At 47.8% G+C, this 22,272-nt stretch overlaps 1 protein-coding gene and 1 long non-coding RNA gene across 2 annotated transcripts in view; both read left to right on the forward strand.

Annotated features, from left to right (window-relative positions):
- rasgrp4 (RAS guanyl releasing protein 4) overlaps positions 1-14,271 on the forward strand; it is a 65,639-nt gene extending 51,368 nt beyond the window's left edge. Inside the window, 7 exon segments of the mRNA XM_045724893.1 lie at positions 2,518-2,627; positions 3,654-3,705; positions 3,707-3,805; positions 3,903-3,939; positions 5,748-5,897; positions 12,881-13,092; positions 14,059-14,271. Of these exon segments, the coding sequence (XP_045580849.1) occupies positions 2,518-2,627; positions 3,654-3,705; positions 3,707-3,805; positions 3,903-3,939; positions 5,748-5,897; positions 12,881-13,092; positions 14,059-14,172 (774 nt within the window). The 3' untranslated portion in view covers positions 14,173-14,271.
- Positions 14,272-15,193: 922 nt separating this feature from the next.
- LOC106591822 (uncharacterized) lies at positions 15,194-19,312 on the forward strand. The gene is made up of 2 exons (XR_001325496.2): positions 15,194-18,113; positions 18,144-19,312. It is a non-coding gene; the product is annotated as an uncharacterized lncRNA (long non-coding RNA).
- The last annotated feature ends 2,960 nt before the right edge of the window (positions 19,313-22,272 follow it).

Below are 22,272 nucleotides of genomic sequence, written 5' to 3' on the forward strand. Positions count from 1 at the left end.
GACTAAAACAAGAAGACAACAAGTAAAATTGCGTTTGAAAAGGGTAAAGTTCTTTTGTTGTTGTTGTGAGCCAATGGTAACCTAGGTAACCTAGGTAACCACATGTTGTTTTCCCCACGGTTTTATCTAATACCGACCGGGACTATTTTTAACATGGTTCAATGCACTGATAAATCAACTAAGCAGCATCTTGGAGCTAAAATTGGAATGACGTATACCAGGGGGGTTCCGGTCCTAGGTGGAAAAAGGTCCGGATGGAAACAAACAAACCCCCTCCACCTCATAACACATGGGACCCCAAACTGTTGACACTCCAGAGAGAGAAAAAAAAAATTGCAGTTCTACACATTATACCACAGACTGAAGGTAAAATGTAGCAGTTTTAAAGATAATTTCCTGCAATTCCACACACTTAATTGTGTTTATATGATACTAGTTGTCAAACCTCAACCAAATTCTTAAAATATATATACAGTGCATTCGGAAAGTATTCAGACCCCTTGACTTTTTCCACATTTTGTTACATTACAGCCTTATTATAAAATTGATGAAATAAAAAGTATTCCTCATCAATCTACATCACAATACCCCATAATGACATCACAATATCCCATAATGACATCACAATACACCATAATGACATCACAATACCCCATAATGACATCACAATACCCCATAATGACATCACAATACCCCATAATGACATCACAATACCCCATAATGACATCACAATACCCCATAATGACATCACAATACCCCATAATGACATCACAATACCACATGAAAAAGCGAAACCAGGTTTTTAGACTTTTTAGAAAATGTATTAAAAATAAAAAACTGAAATACCTTATTTACATAAGTATTGCTATGAGACTCGAAATTGAGCTCAGGTGCATCCTGTTTCCATTGATCATCCTTGAGATGTTTCTACAACATGGTTAGAGTCCACCTGTGGTAAATTCAATGGATTGGACATGATTTGGAAAAGCACACACCTGTCTATATAAGGTCCCACAGTTGACAGTGCATGTCAGAGCAAAAATCAAGCCATGAGGTCGTAGAACCCTGAGACAGGATTGTGTTGAGCCACAGCTCTGGGGAAGGGCACCAAAACATTTCTGCAACATTGAAGGTCTCCAAGAACACAGTGGCCTCCATCATTCTGAAATGGAAGAAGTTTGGAACCACCAAGCCTCTTCCTAGAACTGGCCCCCCGGCCAAACTGAGCAATCAGGGGAGAAGGGCCTTGGTCAGGGAGGTGACCAAGAACCAGACAGAAGCCACTCCTCAGTAAAAGACATGACAGCCCGCTTGGAGTTTGCCAAAAGGCACCTAAAGGACTCTCAGACCATGAGAAACAAGATTCTCTGGTCTGATGAAACCAAGATTGAACTCTTTGGCCTGAATGCCAAGCGTCACGTCTGGGAGACCTGGCACCATGCCAACAGTGAAGCATGGTGGTGGCAGCATCATGCTGTGGGGATGTTTTTCAGAGGCCGGGACTGGAAGACTAGTTAGGATCGAGGGAAAGATGAACGGAGCAAAGTACAGAGAGATCCTTGATGAAAACCTGCTCAAGAGCGCTCAGGACCTCAGACTGGGGCGAAGGTTCACCTTCCATCAGGACAATGACCCTAAGCACACAGCCAAGACAACGCAGGAGTGGCTTCGGGACAAGTCTCTGAATGTCCTTAGGTGACCCAGCCAGAGCCTGGACTTGAACCCAATCCAACATCTCTGGAGAGACCTGATAATAGCTGTACAGCAACTCTCCCCATTCAACCTGACAGAGCTTGAGAGGATCTGCAGAGAAGAATGAGAGAAACTCCCCAAATACAGGTGTGACAAGCTTGTAGCGTCATACCCAAGAAGACTCCAGGCTGTAATCGCTGCCAAAGGTGCTTCAACAAAGTACTGATTAAAGGGTCTGAATACTTATGTAAATGTGATATTTCCGTTTTTTTGAAATAAATTTGCTAAAATTTTTAAAGGAAATACTGTTTTTGCTTTGTCATTATGGGGTATTGTGTGTAGATTGATGAGGGGGGAAAAAAACAATTGAATACATTTTAGAATAAGGCTGTAATGTAACAAAATGTGGAAAAAGTCAAGGGGTCTGAATACTTTCTGAATGCAGTGTGCATTTATAGTTTAATTGGGGTCCATGGTCCGTGTTGACCCTGTTCTGGGCCCGTAAGCCGTATTGACCGCGTTCTGGGTCTGGATCCAGCCCGCAGTACGAACTTAGCAAACGTGGCATTTGTGGTAAGCGCATGGAGGCCCGCCATCTTAATGAACTTTCGCTATTTGAAGAAGACAATGCTCTGATCATTGACCGATCGCTCCCAAAACCCATAGAAATCCACACCTAGTTTACTACTTTAAAATGGTGGAAGCCCTTTTTTTTTGTTGGCAACGTCCATGCAAAAACATGTTATTTCCAAGTGGAGATCTCTATACATCTCTATGGTCGTACGTACCACAGAATGAACATAATGTCTGTGCTGACCTCTGCAGTCCATCATGAAGAACTACGACCTGAACCAGGATGGATACATCTCTCTGGAGGACTTTAAGAAGATAGCAGCTAACTTCCCCTTCTCCTTCTGCAACAATGACAGTGACAGGTGAGAGAGAGAGAGAGAGAGAGAGAGAGAGAGAGAGAGAGAGAGAGAGAATGAGAGAGAGTGAGAGAGAAAGAGAGAATGAGAGAGAGTGAGAGAGAGAGAGAGTGAGAGTGATCCTGTGCCACAGTTGGATGTGTGAACTCTCTTCTTAAGAACATTCTGTCTCTAGCTTTAACAATCTGTCACTCTCTCTTTCTCCCTCCCTCCCTCCCTCCCTCCCTCCCTCCTCCCATCCCTCCCTCTCTAATCCCTCCCTCCCTCCTCCCATCCCTCTCCCATCCCCCCTCCCTCTCTCCTCCCATCCCTCCCTCCCTCCCATTCCTCCCTCTCTCCTCCCTCCCTCTCTCCTCCCATCCCTCCCTCCCTCCCCCCTCCCTCTCTCCTCCCTCCCTCTCTCCTCCCATTCCTCCCTCCCTCCCCTCTCTCCTCCCTCCCTCTCTCCTCCCATCCCTCCCTCTCTCCTCCCTCCCTCTCTCCTCCCATCCCTCCCTCCCTCTCTCCTCCCTCCCTCTCTCCTCCCATTCCTCCCTCCCTCCCTCTCTCCTCCCATTCCTCCCTCCTCCCTCTCTCCTCCCTCCCTCTCTCCTCCCTCCCATCCCTCCCTCCCCTCTCTCCTCCCTCCCCTCTCTACTCCCATTCCTCCCTCCCTCCCTCTCTCCTCCCTCCCATCCCTCCCTCCCCTCTCTCCTCCCTCCATCTCTCCTCCCATTCCTCCCTCCCTCCCCTCTCCCCTCCCTCCCTCTCCTCCCATTCCTCCCTCCTTCCCTCTCTCCTCCCTCCCTCCCTCCCTCCCTCCCATCCCTCCCTCCCTCCCCCTCTCCTCCCTCCTCCCTCCTCCCATTCCTCCCTCCCTCCCCTCTCCCTCCCTCTCTCCTCCCATCCCTCTCTCCTCCCCTCTCCCCTCTCTCCCTCTCTCCTCCCTCCCCTCCCTCCCTCTCTCCTCCTATCCCTCTCTCCTCCCTCTCCCCTCTCTCCCTCCCTCCCCTCCCTCTCCCCTCCCTCCCTCCCTCCTCCCATCCCTTCCAGAGAGGGGGAGATCAGTCATCAGCAGATCAACTCCTACTTCATGAGGGGGGATGTCCGTTTGTGCCAAACTAGGATACAACTTCAAGAACGTCCACAACTTCCACGAGACCACGTACAAGCGACCCACCTTCTGTGACACTTGTGGAGGCTTTGTGGGTATTGCATTGAGCTGGGTGTTGTTAAAATTGTGCTTTGGCTGAGATTCACAAACCATCTAATTCATGCTCTGTTGTGTCCGATCTGTTGTAGCTGTGGGGAGTCATCAAGCAGGGCTTCCACTGTCGAGGTAAGATATCTTACCTTTATCTTTTGGACAACAGCATCCCTCACAATATAGTGCAGCTTAGAACAGTGGTTCCCAAACAGATGGGTCGACGTGGTTGATTATTCTGACTTTAAAAGAACTCAAGTCTGACTTATTAAACTTATTCTTGAAAGTTATAATAGTACAAGGTATAATTTCTATATTGGGTATTGTATCATCAGTTCCTCTTGTCATGTCAGTCTTTACAAACCTTACAGAGATTTATAACATGAAATGTCCAGATTAACTATCCCACGTCAGATAACGTTTTTTTATTTAGTTTTTTTAGCCCAAACATATTGTAGTAAGGTTTGATTTACTCAAATATCACATGAATACACATTAGACATGGCAAAATGTGCTTTAAAACCTGCAACATTTTTCTCTCCACCAACAAGAGGGGTGTGAACACTTTGTGTCATAAACAGTGCTTGCAAGCAACACGTCTATTTCTATGTTACAGGTTTATAAACTCATTTCCTGCAGTTCTACACATTTTGTCATGTGTAGCGCTGATGTTCCACAATGTGAGTGAAATAGTTTGGGAACCCCTAACTTACTTTCTCTCTCCCTCCTCCCTCTCTCTCCCCCTCCCCCTCCCTCCCTCCCTCCCTCCCTCCCTCCCTCCCTCCTCCCTCCCTCCCTCCCTCCTCCTCCCTCCCTCCTCCCTCTCTCCCCTCCCTCCCTCCCTCCCTCCCTCTCCCCCTCCCTCCCTCCCTCCCTCCTCCCTCCTCCCTCTCCCTCCCCCTCCCCCCCCCTCCCTCCCCCCTCCCTCCCTCCTCCCTCCCCCTCCTCCTCCTCTCTCTCTCCCTCCCTCCCTCCCTCCCCTCCCTCCCTCCCTCCTCTCTCCTCCCTCCCTCCCTCCCTCCCCCCTCCCTCCCTCCCTCCTCCCTCTCTCTCCCCCCCTCCCTCCTCCTCTCCCTCCCTCCCCCCCTCTCCTCCCTCCTCCTCCCCTCCCCCTCCCTCCCTCCTCCCTCCTCTCTCTCTCCCTCCCTCCTCCTCCCTCTCTCCTCTCTCTCTCCCCCTCCCTCCCTCCCTCCCTCCCTCTCTCCCCCTCCTCCCTCCCTCTCTCCCCTCCCTCCTCCCTCTCTCCCCCTCCCTCCCTCCCTCCTCCCTCTCCCTCCCTCCCTCTCCTCCCTCCTCCCTCCTCCCTCCCTCTCCCTCCCTCCTCTCCCTCCCTCCCTCCTCCCCTCCTCCCTCCCTCTCTCCCTCCCTCTCTCCCCTCCTCCCTCCTCCCTCCTTCCCTCCCTCCCTCCTCCCTCCTCCCTCTCTCCCCCTCCTCCCTCCCTCCCTCCTCCTCCTCCCTCCCTCCTCCCTCCCCCTCCCTCCCTCCCCTCCCTCCCCTCCCTCCTCTCTCCTCCTCCCTCCCTCCTCCCTCCTCCCTCCCTCCCTCTCCTCCCCTCCTCCCTCCCTCCTCCCTCCCTCCCTCCCCTCCCTCCCTCCTCCCTCCCTCCCTCCTCCCTCCCTCCCTCCCTCCCTCCCCCTCCTCCCTCCCTCCTCTCCTCCCTCCTCCCTCCCTCCCCTCCCTCCCTCCCTCCTCCTCTCCTCCTCCTCCTCCCCTCTCCCTCCTCCCTCCTCCCTCCCTCCTCCCTCCCTCCCTCCCTCCCCTCCTCCCTCCTCCCTCCCTCCCTCCCTCCCTCCCTCCCTCCTCCCTCCCTCCCTCCCTCCCTCTCTCCCTCCCTCCCTCCCTCCCTCCCTCCTCCCTCCCTCCCCTCTCTCCCTCTCTCTCTCTCTCCCTCCTCCCTCCCTCCCTCCCTCCCTCCCTCCCTCTCTCCCTCCCTCCCCATCAGACTGTGGGGTTAACTGTCACAGACACTGCCAGGACCTGTGTGGGATGCAGTGTGTAAAGAGAGACAGGGTATATGCTGGATCCTGTCCCTCCACCCCTGCCTCAGCCCTCACTCCTGTCCCAGACCTCCTGACCAAGGCGAATAGCTGGAGTAAGGCACGCTCTGTCACATTAACCTACTGGCACGCTCTGTCACATCAACCTACTGGCACGCTCTGTCACATCAACCTACTGGCACGCTCTGTCACATCAACCTACTGGCACGCTCTGTCACATCAACCTACTGGCACGCTCTGTCACATTAACCTACTGGCACGCTCTGTCACATCAACCTACTGGCACGCTCTGTCACATCAACCTACTGGCACGCTCTGTCACATTAACCTACTGGCACGCTCTGTCACATTAACCTACTGGCACGCTCTGTCACATTAACCTACTGCTAGTGACTGGCTCTGTCACATCAACCTACTGGCACGCTCTGTCACATCAACCTACTGGCACGCTCTGTCACATCAACCTACTGGCACGCTCTGTCACATTAACCTACTGGCACGCTCTGTCACATTAACCTACTGGCACGCTCTGTCACATTAACCTACTGGCACGCTCTGTCACATTAACCTACTGGCACGCTCTGTCACATTAACCTACTGGCACGCTCTGTCACATTAACCTACTGGCACGCTCTGTCACATTAACCTACTGGCACGCTCTGTCACATCAACCTACTGGCACGCTCTGTCACATTAACCTACTGGCACGCTCTGTCACATTAACCTACTGGCACGCTCTGTCACATTAACCTACTGGCACGCTCTGTCACATTAACCTACTGGCACGCTCTGTCACATTAACCTACTGGCACGGCTCTGTCACATTAACCTACTGGCACGCTCTGTCACATTAACCTACTGGCACGCTCTGTCACATTAACCTACTGGCACGCTGTGTCACATTAACCTACTGGCACGCTCTGTCACATCAACCTACTGGCACGCTCTGTCACATCAACCTACTGGCATGCTCTGTCACATCAACCTACTGGCACGCTCTGTCACATTAACCTACTGGCACGCTCTGTCACATCAACCTACTGGCACGCTCTGTCACATAAACCTACTGGCACGCTCTGTCACATCAACCTACTGGCACGCTCTGTCACATCAACCTACTGGCACGCTCTGTCACATTAACATTAACCTACTGGCACGCTCTGTCACATTAACCTACTGGCACGCTCTGTCACATCAACCTACTGGCACGCTCTGTCACATTAACCTACTGGCACGGCTCTGTCACATTAACCTACTGGCACGCTCTGTCACATCAACCTACTGGCACGCTCTGTCACATTAACCTACTGGCACGCTCTGTCACATTAACCTACTGGCACGCTCTGTCACATCAACCTACTGGCACGCTTCTGTCACATTAACCTACTGGCACGCTCTGTCACATTAACCTACTGGCACGCTCTGTCACATCAACCTACTGGCACGCTCTGTCACATTAACCTACTGGCACGCTCTGTCACATTAACCTACTGGCACGCTCTGTCACATTAACCTACTGGCATGCTCTGTCACATTAACCTACTGGCACGCTCTGTCACATCAACCTACTGGCACGCTCTGTCACATTAACCTACTGGCACGCTCTGTCACATTAACCTACTGGCACGCTCTGTCACATTAACCTACTGGCACGCTCTGTCACATTAACCTACTGGCACGCTCTGTCACATTAACCTACTGGCACGCTCTGTCACATTAACCTACTGGCACGCTCTGTCACATTAACCTACTGGCACGCTGTGTCACATTAACCTACTGGCACGCTCTGTCACATCAACCTACTGGCACGCTCTGTCACATCAACCTACTGGCACGCTCTGTCACATCAACCTACTGGCACGCTCTGTCACATTAACCTACTGGCACGCTCTGTCACATCAACCTACTGGCACGCTCTGTCACATAAAACCTACTGGCACGCTTCTGTCACATCAACCTACTGGCACGCTCTGTCACATCAACCTACTGGCACGCTCTGTCACATTAACATTAACCTACTGGCACGCTCTGTCACATTAACCTACTGGCACGCTCTGTCACATCAACCTACTGGCACGCTCTGTCACATTAACCTACTGGCACGCTCTGTCACATTAACCTACTGGCACGCTCTGTCACATCAACCTACTGGCACGCTCTGTCACATTAACCTACTGGCACGCTCTGTCACATTAACCTACTGGCACGCTCTGTCACATCAACCTACTGGCACGCTCTGTCACATTAACCTACTGGCACGCTCTGTCACATTAACCTACTGGCACGGCTCTGTCACATCAACCTACTGGCACGCTCTGTCACATCAACCTACTGGCACGCTCTGTCACATCAACCTACTGGCACGCTCTGTCACATCAACCTACTGGCACGCTCTGTCACATTAACATTAACCTACTGGCACGCTCTGTCACATTAACCTACTGGCACGCTCTGTCACATTAACCTACTGGCACGCTCTGTCACATTAACCTACTGGCACGCTCTTTCACATCAACCTACTGGCACGCTCTGTCACATTAACCTACTGGCACGCTCTGTCACATTAACCTACTGGCACGCTCTGTCACATCAACCTACTGGCACGCTCTGTCACATCAACCTACTGGCACGCTCTGTCACATTAACCTACTGGCACGCTCTGTCACATTAACCTACTGGCACGCTCTGTCACATTAACCTACTGGCACGCTCTGTCGCATCAACCTACTGGCACGCTCTGTCACATCAACCTACTGGCACGCTCTGTCACATCAACCTACTGGCACGCTCTGTCACATTAACCTACTGGCACGCTCTGTCACATTAACCTACTGGCAAGCTCTGTCACATTAACCTACTGGCACACTCTGTCACATCAACCTACTGGCACGCTCTGTCACATCAACCTACTGGCACGCTCTGTCACATCAACCTACTGGCACGCTCTGTCACATCAACCTACTGGCACGCTCTGTCACATTAACCTACTGGCACGCTTCTGTCACATTAACCTACTGGCACGCTCTGTCACATTAACCTACTGGCACGCTCTGTCACATTAACCTACTGGCACGCTCTGTCACATTAACCTACTGGCACGCTCTGTCACATTAACCTACTGGCACGCTCTGTCACATCAACCTACTGGCACGCTCTGTCACATTAACCTACTGGCACGCTCTGTCACATTAACCTACTGGCACGCTCTGTCACATTAACCTACTGGCACGCTCTGTCACATTAACCTACTGGCACGCTCTGTCACATTAACCTACTGGCACGCTCTGTCACATCAACCTACTGGCACGCTCTGTCACATTAACCTACTGGCACGCTCTGTCACATTAACCTACTGGCACACTCTGTCACATTAACCTACTGGCACGCTCTGTCACATTAACCTACTGGCACGCTCTGTCACATTAACCTACAGGCACGCTCTGTCACATTAACCTACTGGCACGCTCTGTCACATTAACCTACTGGCACGCTCTGTCACATTAACCTACTGGCACGCTCTGTCACATTAACCTACTGGCACGCTCTGTCACATCAACCTACTGGCACGCTCTGTCACATTAACCTACTCGCACGCTTTGTCACATTAACCTACTGGCACGCTCTGTCACATTAACCTACTGGCACGCTCTGTCACATTAACCTACTGGCACGCTCTGTCACATCAACCTACTGGCACGCTCTGTCACATTAACCTACTGGCACACTCTGTCACATCAACCTACTGGCACGCTCTGTCACATCAACCTACTGGCACGCTCTGTCACATCAACCTACTGGCACGCTCTGTCACATCAACCTACTGGCACGCTTCTGTCACATTAACCTACTGGCACGCTCTGTCACATTAACCTACTGGCACGCTCTGTCACATTAACCTACTGGCACGCTCTGTCACATTAACCTACTGGCACGCTCTGTCACATTAACCTACTGGCACGCTCTGTCACATTAACCTACTGGCACGCTCTGTCACATCAACCTACTGGCACGCTCTGTCACATTAACCTACTGGCACGCTCTGTCACATTAACCTACTGGCACGCTCTGTCACATTAACCTACTGGCACGCTCTGTCACATTAACCTACTGGCACGCTCTGTCACATTAACCTACTGGCACGCTCTGTCACATCAACCTACTGGCACGCTCTGTCACATTAACCTACTGGCACGCTCTGTCACATTAACCTACTGGCACACTCTGTCACATTAACCTACTGGCACGCTCTGTCACATTAACCTACTGGCACGCTCTGTCACATTAACCTACAGGCACGCTCTGTCACATTAACCTACTGGCACGCTCTGTCACATTAACCTACTGGCACGCTCTGTCACATTAACCTACTGGCACGCTCTGTCACATTAACCTACTGGCACGCTCTGTCACATCAACCTACTGGCACGCTCTGTCACATTAACCTACTCGCACGCTTTGTCACATTAACCTACTGGCACGCTCTGTCACATTAACCTACTGGCACGCTCTGTCACATTAACCTACTGGCACGCTCTGTCACATCAACCTACTGGCACGCTCTGTCACATTAACCTACTGGCACGCTCTGTCACATTAACCTACTGGCACGCTCTGTCACATCAACCTACTGGCACGCTCTGTCACATTAACCTACTGGCACGCTCTGTCACATTAACCTACTGGCACGCTCTGTCACATTAACCTACTGGCACGCTCTGTCACATTAACCTACTGGCACGCTCTGTCACATTAACCTACTGCTAGTGACTGGCTCTGTCACATTAACCTACTGGCACGCTCTGTCACATTAACCTACTGGCACGCTCTGTCACATCAACCTACTGGCACGCTCTGTCACATCAACCTACTGGCACGCTCTGTCACATTAACCTACTGGCACGCTCTGTCACATTAACCTACTGGCACGCTCTGTCACATTAACCTACTGGCACGCTCTGTCACATTAACCTACTGGCACGCTCTGTCACATTAACCTACTGCTAGTGACTGGCTCTGTCACATCAACCTACTGGCACGCTCTGTCACATCAACCTACTGCTAGTGACTGGCTCTGTCACATCAACCTACTGCTAGTGACTGGCTCTGTCACATCACCCTACTGCTAGTGACTGGCTCTGTCACATCAACCTACTGCTAGTGACTGGCTCTGTCACATCACCCTACTGCTAGTGACTGGCTCTGTCACATCACCCTACTGCTAGTGACTGGCTCTGTCACATCACCCTACTGCTAGTGACTGGCTCTGTCACATCACCCTACTGCTAGTGACTGGCTCTGTCACATCAACCTACTGCTAGTGACTGGCTCTGTCACATCACCCTACTGCTAGTGACTGGCTCTGTCATATCACCCTACTGCTAGTGACTGGCTCTGTCACATCACCCTACTGCTAGTGACTGGCTCTGTCACATCAACCTACTGCTAGTGACTGGCTCTGTCACATCACCCTACTGCTAGTGACTGGCACGCTCTGTCACATCACCCTACTGCTAGTGACTGGCTCTGTCACATCACCCTACTGCTAGTGACTGGCTCTGTCACATCACCCTACTGCTAGTGACTGGCTCTGTCACATCAACCTACTGCTAGTGACTGGCTCTGTCACATCACCCTACTGCTAGTGACTGGCTCTGTCACATCACCCTACTGCTAGTGACTGGCTCTGTCACATCACCCTACTGCTAGTGACTGGCTCTGTCACATCACCCTACTGCTAGTGACTGGCTCTGTCACATCACCCTACTGCTAGTGACTGGCTCTGTCACATCAACCTACTGCTAGTGACTGGCTCTGTCACATCACCCTACTGCTAGTGACTGGCTCTGTCACATCAACCTACTGCTAGTGACTGGCTCTGTCACATCACCCTACTGCTAGTGACTGGCTCTGTCACATCACCCTACTGCTAGTGACTGGCTCTGTCACATCACCCTACTGCTAGTGACTGGCTCTGTCACATCACCCTACTGCTAGTGACTGGCTCTGTCACATCACCCTACTGCTAGTGACTGGCTCTGTCACATCAACCTACTGCTAGTGACTGGCTCTGTCACATCACCCTACTGCTAGTGACTGGCTCTGTCACATCACCCTACTGCTAGTGACTGGCTCTGTCACATCAACCTACTGCTAGTGACTGGCTCTGTCACATCACCCTACTGCTAGTGACTGGCTCTGTCACATCACCCTACTGCTAGTGACTGGCTCTGTCACATCAACCTACTGCTAGTGACTGGCTCTGTCACATCAACCTACTGCTAGTGACTGGCACGCTCTGTCACATCACCCTACTGCTAGTGACTGGCTCTGTCACATCACCCTACTGCTATTGACTGGCACGCTCTGTCACATCACCCTACTGCTAGTGACTGGCACGCTCTGTCACATCACCCTACTGCTAGTGACTGGCTCTGTCACATCAACCTACTGCTAGTGACTGGCTCTGTCACATCACCCTACTGCTAGTGACTGGCTCTGTCACATCAACCTACTGCTAGTGACTGGCTCTGTCACATCACCCTACTGCTAGTGACTGGCTCTGTCACATCACCCTACTGCTAGTGACTGGCTCTGTCACATCACCCTACTGCTAGTGACTGGCTCTGTCACATCAACCTACTGCTAGTGACTGGCTCTGTCACATCACCCTACTGCTAGTGACTGGCTCTGTCACATCACCCTACTGCTAGTGACTGGCTCTGTCACATCACCCTACTGCTAGTGACTGGCTCTGTCACATCACCCTACTGCTAGTGACTGGCTCTGTCACATCACCCTACTGCTAGTGACTGGCTCTGTCACATCACCCTACTGCTAGTGACTGGCTCTGTCACATCAGCTCTGTCACATCAGCTCTGTCACATCAGCTCTGTCACATCACCTTACTGCTAGTGACTGGCACTCTATTAAATCAGCCTAGTGACTGTCACTCTATTAAATCAGCCTAATGCTACAGTGACTGTCTGGTTGTTGTTATATTGCCTATAATAATATATTAATGTATAATATTATATAATATAATATAATAATAATGAGGTCCTGCTGTGTGCCCATACAGGTTCGTCGGAAGACAACACGTTTGTTTTCCCCGGGGGTAATGGTAATTGGGGTAACAACCGTAATAGGAGGGACTTGGACCGATCCACTCTGGGTATCGGAGGTGACTCCGCGCTCTCGGACCGGTCCACCCAGACAGACCCGGGGTTGTGGATGCCTGTGAGTGTGGACAAGAAGGGAAACCAGCACGTTCTCCCTATCGAGAGAGACAAGGTGAGACCTGTAGTCGACAACAAATCACACGCAGCTCAGGTTTTTAAATTAACCATTTCACATGACCCTGTCTGTCTGAAAACAGTCTGCCCATCCTGTCTGCCCGATCCTGTCTGCACGATCCTGTCTGCCTTACCCTGTCTGCCCGATCCTGTCTGCACGATCCTGTCTGCCGTACCCTGTCTGCCTGATCCTGTCTGCCTGATCCTGTCTGTCTGAAACCATCTGCACTCCCCCTCCCCCCAGGGCTGTGTTGTGACTCCCCTCCCTCCCTCTCCCCAGGGCTGTGTTGTGACTCCCCTCCCTCCCTCCCTCCCCCCAGGGCTGTGTTGTGACTCCCCTCCCTCCCTCCCTCCCCCAGGGCTGTGTTGTGACTCCCCTCCCTCCCTCCCCCCAGGGCTGTGTTGTGACTCCCCTCCCTCCCTCTCTCCCTCCCCCAGGGCTGTGTTGTGACTCCCTCCCTCCCCCCAGGGCTGTGTTGTGACTCCCCTCCATCCCCCCAGGGCTGTGTTGTGACTCCCCTCCCTCCCTCCCTCCCTCCCTCCTCTCTCCCTCCCCCAGGGCTGTGTTGTGACTCCCCTCCTTCCTCCCCCAGGGCTGTGTTGTGACTCCCCTCCCTCCCCCAGGGCTGTGTTGTGACTCCTCCCTCTCCCCAGGGCTGTGTTGTGACTCCCCTCCCTCCCCCCAGGGCTGTGTTTTGACTCCCTCCCTCCCTCTCTCCCCCCAGGGCTGTGTTGTGACTCCCCTCCCTCCCCCCAGGGCTGTGTTGTGACTCCCCTCCCTCCCCCAGGGCTGTGTTTTGACTCCCCTCCCTCCCTCTCTCCCCCAGGGCTGTGTTGTGACTCCCCTCCCTCCCCCAGGGCTGTGTTGTGACTCCCCTCCCTCCCTCCCCCCAGGGCTGTGTTGTGACTCCCTCCCTCCCCCAGGGCTGTGTTGTGACTCCCCTCCCTCCCTCTCTCCCGCCAGAGCTGTGTTGTGAAGCCCCAGAGATTCCTTGGCTCCTCCATGCCCGCTTCCTTCCTGCAGGAGAAGATGGAGGAACTCAACTTGATCAGAGATAAGAGCAGAGAACCCGACTGAGCTGGGACACTGGATACACACACACACACGGACGGACGGACACACACACACACACATACACACGGACGGACGGGGACACACACACACACACACACACACACACACACGGACGGACGGACACACACGGACGGACGGACACACACACACACACACACACACACACACACACACACACACACACACACACACACACACACACACACACACACACAGTTCTGTTATAGGCACAGACACCATTCAAACAGTTTTAGAAACTTTAGGGTGTTTTCTATCAAAAGCCAATAATTATATGCATATTCTAGGAGGAGTAGTAACCAGATTAAATCGGGTACGTTTTTTATCCAGCCGTGTCAATACTGCCCCCTAGCCCTAACAGGTTAAACTACATCTTTAATACTTAAGATACTTTTGCAAAAGTTCTTGACCCCCAATAATGCATTCTCTCGAATGAACCAGGAAGGTGATTACAGAATGGCTACAGGGATCTTTTATAGCAACGATACACCCCCTTCAACGTACATTGACAAACCACAGATACTTAGTAACAGTTCACAAAGGTTAAGTTTTGTATGACAGATATCAATAAAACACAGACCAGTATCTGGTCCCCTTAGAACCGTCCCTCCCTGGTACGGTATTGAACAAAAACACAATTTCATCCAATGGCATATATCAATTGTCAACTCTAGATACTCCCATCTCAAGAAAACCCCCTCTTGACCCCACTCCTGGACAGGCTCACTGGGGAGTGAGCCTCTAGGCCATATAATATCCCAGGATAAGTGTGAGATCTAAGAGAGGACATACAAGGGTCCAGACACTGCCATAATCCTCCCCACAATAAAGAAAAGGAGGGAGTGACTTGCTCACAGACATTGTGGAGACAAGTCATTGGTTCCCCATTAATCACGCCATCCCTTCACATGGTTTAAGAAATAGGTAAAGACACATTCCCATGACGACAAGTCTGACCTCTCCCCTCTCTGGGCCCCAAGTGTCTGAGCCCCAGCTAAGGTAGACATGCAACTCAAAAGACACCAGAGTCCAATGGACACATTCTAATGACAAGTATCTCAAATAAGCATATTATACTAATAAAACATCTTAATTATCTATGTTACCCAACTAATTCTGATTCGTCCACGACAACACACACACACGGACAGATACACACACGCGCGCACACGGACGGACAGACACACAAACACACACATGGATGAACAGACACACACGGACGGACAGACACACACACAAACTCATACACACCCAGATATCAAATAAACTGGGTTTGTGTGGGTTGTGTTTGAGCCAATGGGTGTTTCTCAATATGCATGCTACCGTGCTCCAAGTGAATTCTCCTGAGTACTTCCTCTTGAGGTTGAGAGCGTGGAGAACACATAAAACTTTCCATTTGAGAAGCACTTCCCCATTCACTGACCCTTCTTCAAGCCAGGACAATGACCACAATAGACGAAGATATACACAAAGACAACTTTGACTTCATAATTATCAGCTAGATATATGTGAATCGTTGTAATCTAGTTAGCCAGCTAGCTAGTTAAACAGGAAAAAAATGAACCGAAAATAATGTTATGCAAAATACAGTCGATGTCAATTCTTTGTGGGTAGCTAGCTAAACAATTTATTTCGTGGCTAGCCAGTTAGCACTATTGATTTACTATGGACTTCTTCAAGCCAGGACAATGGCAGTAGAGATGAAACAAGATACACACAAAGCAAAATGTTTTACTTCATTAACTATCAGCTAGCTATTTGCTCGCTGTCTGGGGGTTTTATGGCTGGGTTTCTGTACAGAACTTTGTGACATCAGCTGACGTAAGAAGAGCTTTATAAATACATTTGATTGATTGATTGATTGATTGCTTGATTGCTATATGTTTATTGTAATAATGTAGCTAACCAGATAGAATAACAGGCGAACAAAAAAAAAACCCCGACATAAACCAATGTTATCCAAGGTAAGATGTCAATTCTTCGTGGGCAGCAAGCTAACAATTATTTGTGGCTCTCTGGCTAGCTAACAGTAGTAGCTAGCTAGTTAGATCAATTGATTTACAATGAATTGGCTTACGACCTACGAACACTACAGTGGGTATTGTAGGCAGGTAACCATGCCAAAATGGTCTGTATTTATTAACAAAGCAAGATAAAAAAAAAAAGACATTGTAGCCATGCAACATATGTGATTAGCTAACATTTAAATTCCCAAGTAGCATTGTATTTTCTCTCGCTTCAGCTCAAATAATGGCCGCCATTGATTTTAATAAAATTTGTGTTATGTTTTTTTTATGATTATTATTTTTAAAATGTGTTTGTTTGCTTACATCGATGCATGCTTCAAAATATGTACATATGGAGGACGCATTCGAAAAGTGCCCTCCATGCACTGTTTCACATACTTTTGATTTGGGACTCGTACCCACGACCCTCCCCCCTGCTACAATTTGCCACGGTATTATGGATTATAGATAAACACCCCATTGAGTCAAACATTTTTTTTTTTTTTTCATTTTTTTTTTTTTGCCCAGTGGTTTTCCTGATAATTTTCAAGTAGAGTTATTAATGTTTTCCTGTCGTTTGCTGTGACTTCTACGATCTATTGCGGTTTTCTTAATATATACTGTTTATTCTAACTGTTATGTGACGGATGTATGGTTTTGTCTGAAGACAATTTCTGAACATTCTTATTAAACGTTCTGTGGTGCTAAGCTTTTTTCTTCAACACCAAGGGGCTGAATCCCCTATGGCACCCTATTCCCTATATAGGGCACTACTTTGATCACTACTAGATCCCTGGTTAAAGGTTTTTGTATGTTAACTAGACAAGTCAGTTAAGGAAAAATTCTTATTTTCAACGACGGCCTAGGAACAGCGGGTTAAACTGCCTTGTTCAGGGGGGGGGCAGAACGACAGATTTTTGTTGTACCTTGTCAGCTCAGGGATTTGATTTTGCAACCTTTGCGGTTACTAGTCCAACGCTCTAACCACTGGGCTACCCTGCCGCCCCAAGGTAGTGCACTATATAGGCAATAGGGTGCCATAGGGCACAGAACCTTGGAGATGGACCTCCAAGACTGCCTTAAAATCTTACAACAAGTTACACGGTAGCATGGCGGGACATGATTTTACCATCGTCAGTAGTACAATCCAACACCTCTGTCCCTTTAAACCCCACCAAATACACACTGCCGCCTTACGAAAGCTTCTGCTGAACTGCATCAGTGAAACTATAGTATCTAATCTAGTTCTCTGGATAAGAGCGTCTGCTAAAATGTTTCAAACCCCTGTGATGTGATGATCGTTGTACTGTTGTAATTATGTTTATTCTCCTCTCTGCTAATCTCAGTTTAGAGTGTCAGTGTATGTTTTTTGTTGAAAGGAAACATGAGGTGTGATTACAGGTAAATGATGTTTTATTGTCAAGGGCCTACTGTACTGAGTCTATTCTGGGACCCAAATGGCACTCTATTCCCTATATAGTGGACTATTACCTAATCTGGAAAATTTGACCTTAGGCAACACAGAGACTAGGGTCTGTTTTCAATGATAGACTTACGTCAATTAATGTCTACGTCAATGGGGGGGGGACTTTTGACCAGAGCCCTACTGTGTTTGGCTAGTAAATAAGTCTTGAAAACTTGACCCTAGGCAACACAGGGACTTGGGTCTGGCTTCAATTATGGATTATTTTGGCATTGAGGAACTACATCACTGGAGGGGGGGATTTCTGGGGACCAATCAAATCACAAGGCTGACATGAGTCTAGAGCGTCTCGATTCGAAACCAAAGTTTGCAGCGGTTTTATCGAAGGGTAGTTGATGCAAACTAGCCACTTGTGAAATGCACCCGTTAAAAATAACCTACAAGTCCTCCATCTTTGCTAGTTCTGATTTATATTTTAGTCAAGAGTAGTGACGTAGGTAGTGACGTAGTGCCTCTATGCTACGTAGGTAGTGACGTAGTGCCTCTATGCTACGTAGGTAGTGACGTAGTGCCTCTATGCTACGTAGGTAGTGACGTAGTGCCTCTATGCTACGTAGGTAGTGACGTAGTGCCTCTATGCTACGTAGGTAGTGACATAGTTCCTCTATGCTACGTAGGTAGTGACATAGTTCCTCTATGCTACGTAGGTAGTGACGTAGTTCCTCTATGCTACGTAGGTAGTGACTTAGGTCCTCTATGCTACGTAGGTAGTGACATAGGTCTTCTATGCTACGTAGGTAGTGACATAGGTCCTCTATGCTACGTAGGTAGTGACATAGGTCTTCTATGCTACGTAGGTAGTGACATAGGTCCTCTATGCTACGTAGGTAGTGACATAGGTCCTCTATGACTAAAGAGTCCATCATTGAAACCAAAACCTGGTTATGGTGTTACCCAGGTTCGGGTTTTCAAGACTATCTACTAGCCGTACAAAGTATGGCTCTGGTCGAAATAATAACAACATATCGTCAAAAGTAATGCACTATTTAATAATAACAATATATATCATTTAGCAGACTTTTTTAAATATTTTTTTTTATATCCAAAGCGACTTAGTTATGTGTGCGTACATTTTACATTACGGGTGGTCCCGAGAATGGATCCCACTACCCACCAGGCATTGCACTTCCTTTCCAACTGAGCTACAGAAAGGACCTATAACTTCATAGGAATATTCTAGACATCTCCTACGGAACAGGGAAGCATTTTGGGAGTCACAGTACTAGCCGATGTGAGATTACGATGCCTGGATACGAAAGACTTTCCGTGTGTTAAATCTGATTATTATTAAAATATCTTGGTGGTTTGACGAAACGTTATACGAAAGTGATTCGTGACTACACACACACACGCACACACGGATTCGTAAGTGAGGAGCAGTTTTTTAATAATGTTGAAATATTGATTTACAAATAATACATAAACTACTTATAGTTTATGAATGGCTTATTTAATGAATTATTTTATTGTATTATGTTACCACTTACCAGACAGAGACACAGTATATAAACATGTAAATGTGAAACTAAATCATTTTAAACTTCAGTAATGAAACGGACAGCATGTAGTGTTGATTCATCTGTTGTATTGTTATCATATTATTGTTGTTGTCCAATAAAAACACATTCTGACACCATTCAACACAAAAGTCAAACAAACATTTTTTTACATCAACAACAAAAAGAGTTGTTGCAATAGACAAAACAACTGAGAGTATAATAATAAATAAAAATATCTACCAAAACCTGGTATTTTTCTCCGCTGCAAACAAACATGCTCTTATTTGTGTCCAGGCCTTTAAATCTAAAACATTGAATGAACTAAAAAGGAAGTGGAGTCGGTGGACGGACGGACAGCACATCCACCTTCAGGCATAGTTCAGAGGAAGATGTCTGATCTACTCTTCATGTCTGATCTACTCTACATGTCTGATCTACTCTTCATGTCTGATCTACTCTTCATGTCTGATCTACTCTACATGTCTGATCTACTCTACATGTCTGATCTACTCTTCATGTCTGATCTACTCTTCATGTCTGATCTACTCTACATGTCTGATCTACTCTACATGTCTGATCTACTCTACATGTCTGATCTACTCTACATGTCTGATCTACTCTACATGTCTGATCTACTCTTCATGTCTGATCTACTCTACATGTCTGATCTACATGTCTGATCTACTCTTCATGTCTGATCTACTCTTCATGTCTGATCTACTCTACATGTCTGATCTACTCTACATGTCTGATCTACTCTTCATGTCTGATCTACTCTTCATGTCTGATCTACTCTACATGTCTGATCTACATGTCTGATCTACTCTACATGTCTGATCTACTCTACATGTCTGATCTACTCTTCATGTCTGATCTACTCTTCATGTCTGATCTACTCTTCATGTCTGATCTACTCTACATGTCTGATCTACATGTCTGATCTACTCTTCATGTCTGATCTACTCTACATGTCTGATCTACTCTTCATGTCTGATCTACTCTTCATGTCTGATCTACTCTTCATGTCTGATCTACTCTACATGTCTGATCTACTCTTCATGTCTGATCTACTCTACATGTCTGATCTACTCTTCATGTCTGATCTACATGTCTGATCTACTCTACATGTCTGATCTACTCTACATGTCTGATCTACTCTTCATGTCTGATCTACTCTACATGTCTGATCTACTCTTCATGTCTGATCTACTCTACATGTCTGATCTACTCTTCATGTCTGATCTACTCTTCATGTCTGATCTACTCTTCATGTCTGATCTACTCTACATGTCTGATCTACTCTTCATGTCTGATCTACTCTTCATGTCTGATCTACATGTCTGATCTACTCTACATGTCTGATCTACTCTTCATGTCTGATCTACATGTCTGATCTACTCTTCATGTCTGATCTACTCTTCATGTCTGATCTACATGTCTGATCTACTCTACATGTCTGATCTACTCTTCATGTCTGATCTATCATGTCTGATCTACTCTTCATGTCTGATCTACTCTTCATGTCTGATCTACATGTCTGAATCTACATGTCTGATCTACTCTTCATGTCTGATCTACTCTACATGTCTGATCTACTCTACATGTCTGATCTACTCTACATGTCTGATCTACTCTACATGTCTGATCTACTCTACATGTCTGATCTACTCTACATGTCTGATCTACTCTTCATGTCTGATCTACTCTACATGTCTGATCTACTCTTCATGTCTGACCTCTTCATGTCTGATCTACTCTTCATGTCTGATCTACTCTTCATGTCTGATCTACTCTACATGTCTGATCTACTCTTCATGTCTGATTATCTACATGTCTGATCTACTCTTCATGTCTGATCTACTCTACATGTCTGATCTACTCTACATGTCTGATCTACTCTTCATGTCTGATTCTACATGTCTGATCTACTCTTCATGTCTGATCTACATGTCTGATCTACTCTTCATGTCTGATCTACTCTTCATGTCTGATCTACTCTACATGTCTGATCTACTCTTCATGTCTGATCACTCTACATGTCTGATCTACTCTTCATGTCTGATCTACCTTCATGTCTGATCTACTCTTCATGTCTGATCTACTCTACATGTCTGATCTACTCTTCATGTCTGATCTACTCTTCATGTCTGATCTACATGTCTGATCTACTCTTCATGTCTGATCTACTCTACATGTCTGATCTACTCTACATGTCTGATCTACTCTTCATGTCTGATCTACATGTCTGATCTACTCTTCATGTCTGATCTACTCTACATGTCTGATCTACTCTTCATGTCTGATCTACTCTTCATGTCTGATCTACTCTACATGTCTGATCTACTCTTCATGTCTGAATCTACATGTCTGATCTACTCTTCATGTCTGATCTACTCTTCATGTCTGATCTACTCTACATGTCTGATCTATCTACATGTCTGATCTACTCTACATGTCTGATCTACTCTTCATGTCTGATCTACTCTACATGTCTGATCTACATGTCTGATCTACTCTACATGTCTGATCTACTCTTCATGTCTGATCTACTCTACATGTCTGATCTACTCTACATGTCTGATCTACTCTACATGTCTGATCTACTCTACATGTCTGATCTACTCTTCATGTCTGATCTACTCTTCATGTCTGATCTACTCTTCATGTCTGATCTACTCTTCATGTCTGATCTACTCTACATGTCTGATCTACTCTACATGTCTGATCTACTCTACATGTCTGATCTACTCTACATGTCTGATCTACTCTACATGTCTGATCTACTCTTCATGTCTGATCTACTCTTCATGTCTGATCTACTCTCATGTCTGATCTACTCTTCATGTCTGATCTACTCTTCATGTCTGATCTACTCTTCATGTCTGATCTACTCTACATGTCTGATCTACTCTTCATGTCTGATCTACTCTTCATGTCTGATCTACTCTTCATGTCTGATCTACTCTTCATGTCTGATCTAGTCTTCATGTCTGATCTACTCTTCATGTCTGATCTACTCTTCATGTCTGATCTACTCTACATGTCTGATCTACTCTTCATGTCTGATCTACTCTACATGTCTGATCTACTCTTCATG

This window comes from Salmo salar, chromosome ssa09 (genome assembly GCF_905237065.1).
Source record: "Salmo salar chromosome ssa09, Ssal_v3.1, whole genome shotgun sequence".
Lineage (NCBI taxonomy): Eukaryota > Metazoa > Chordata > Actinopteri > Salmoniformes > Salmonidae > Salmo > Salmo salar.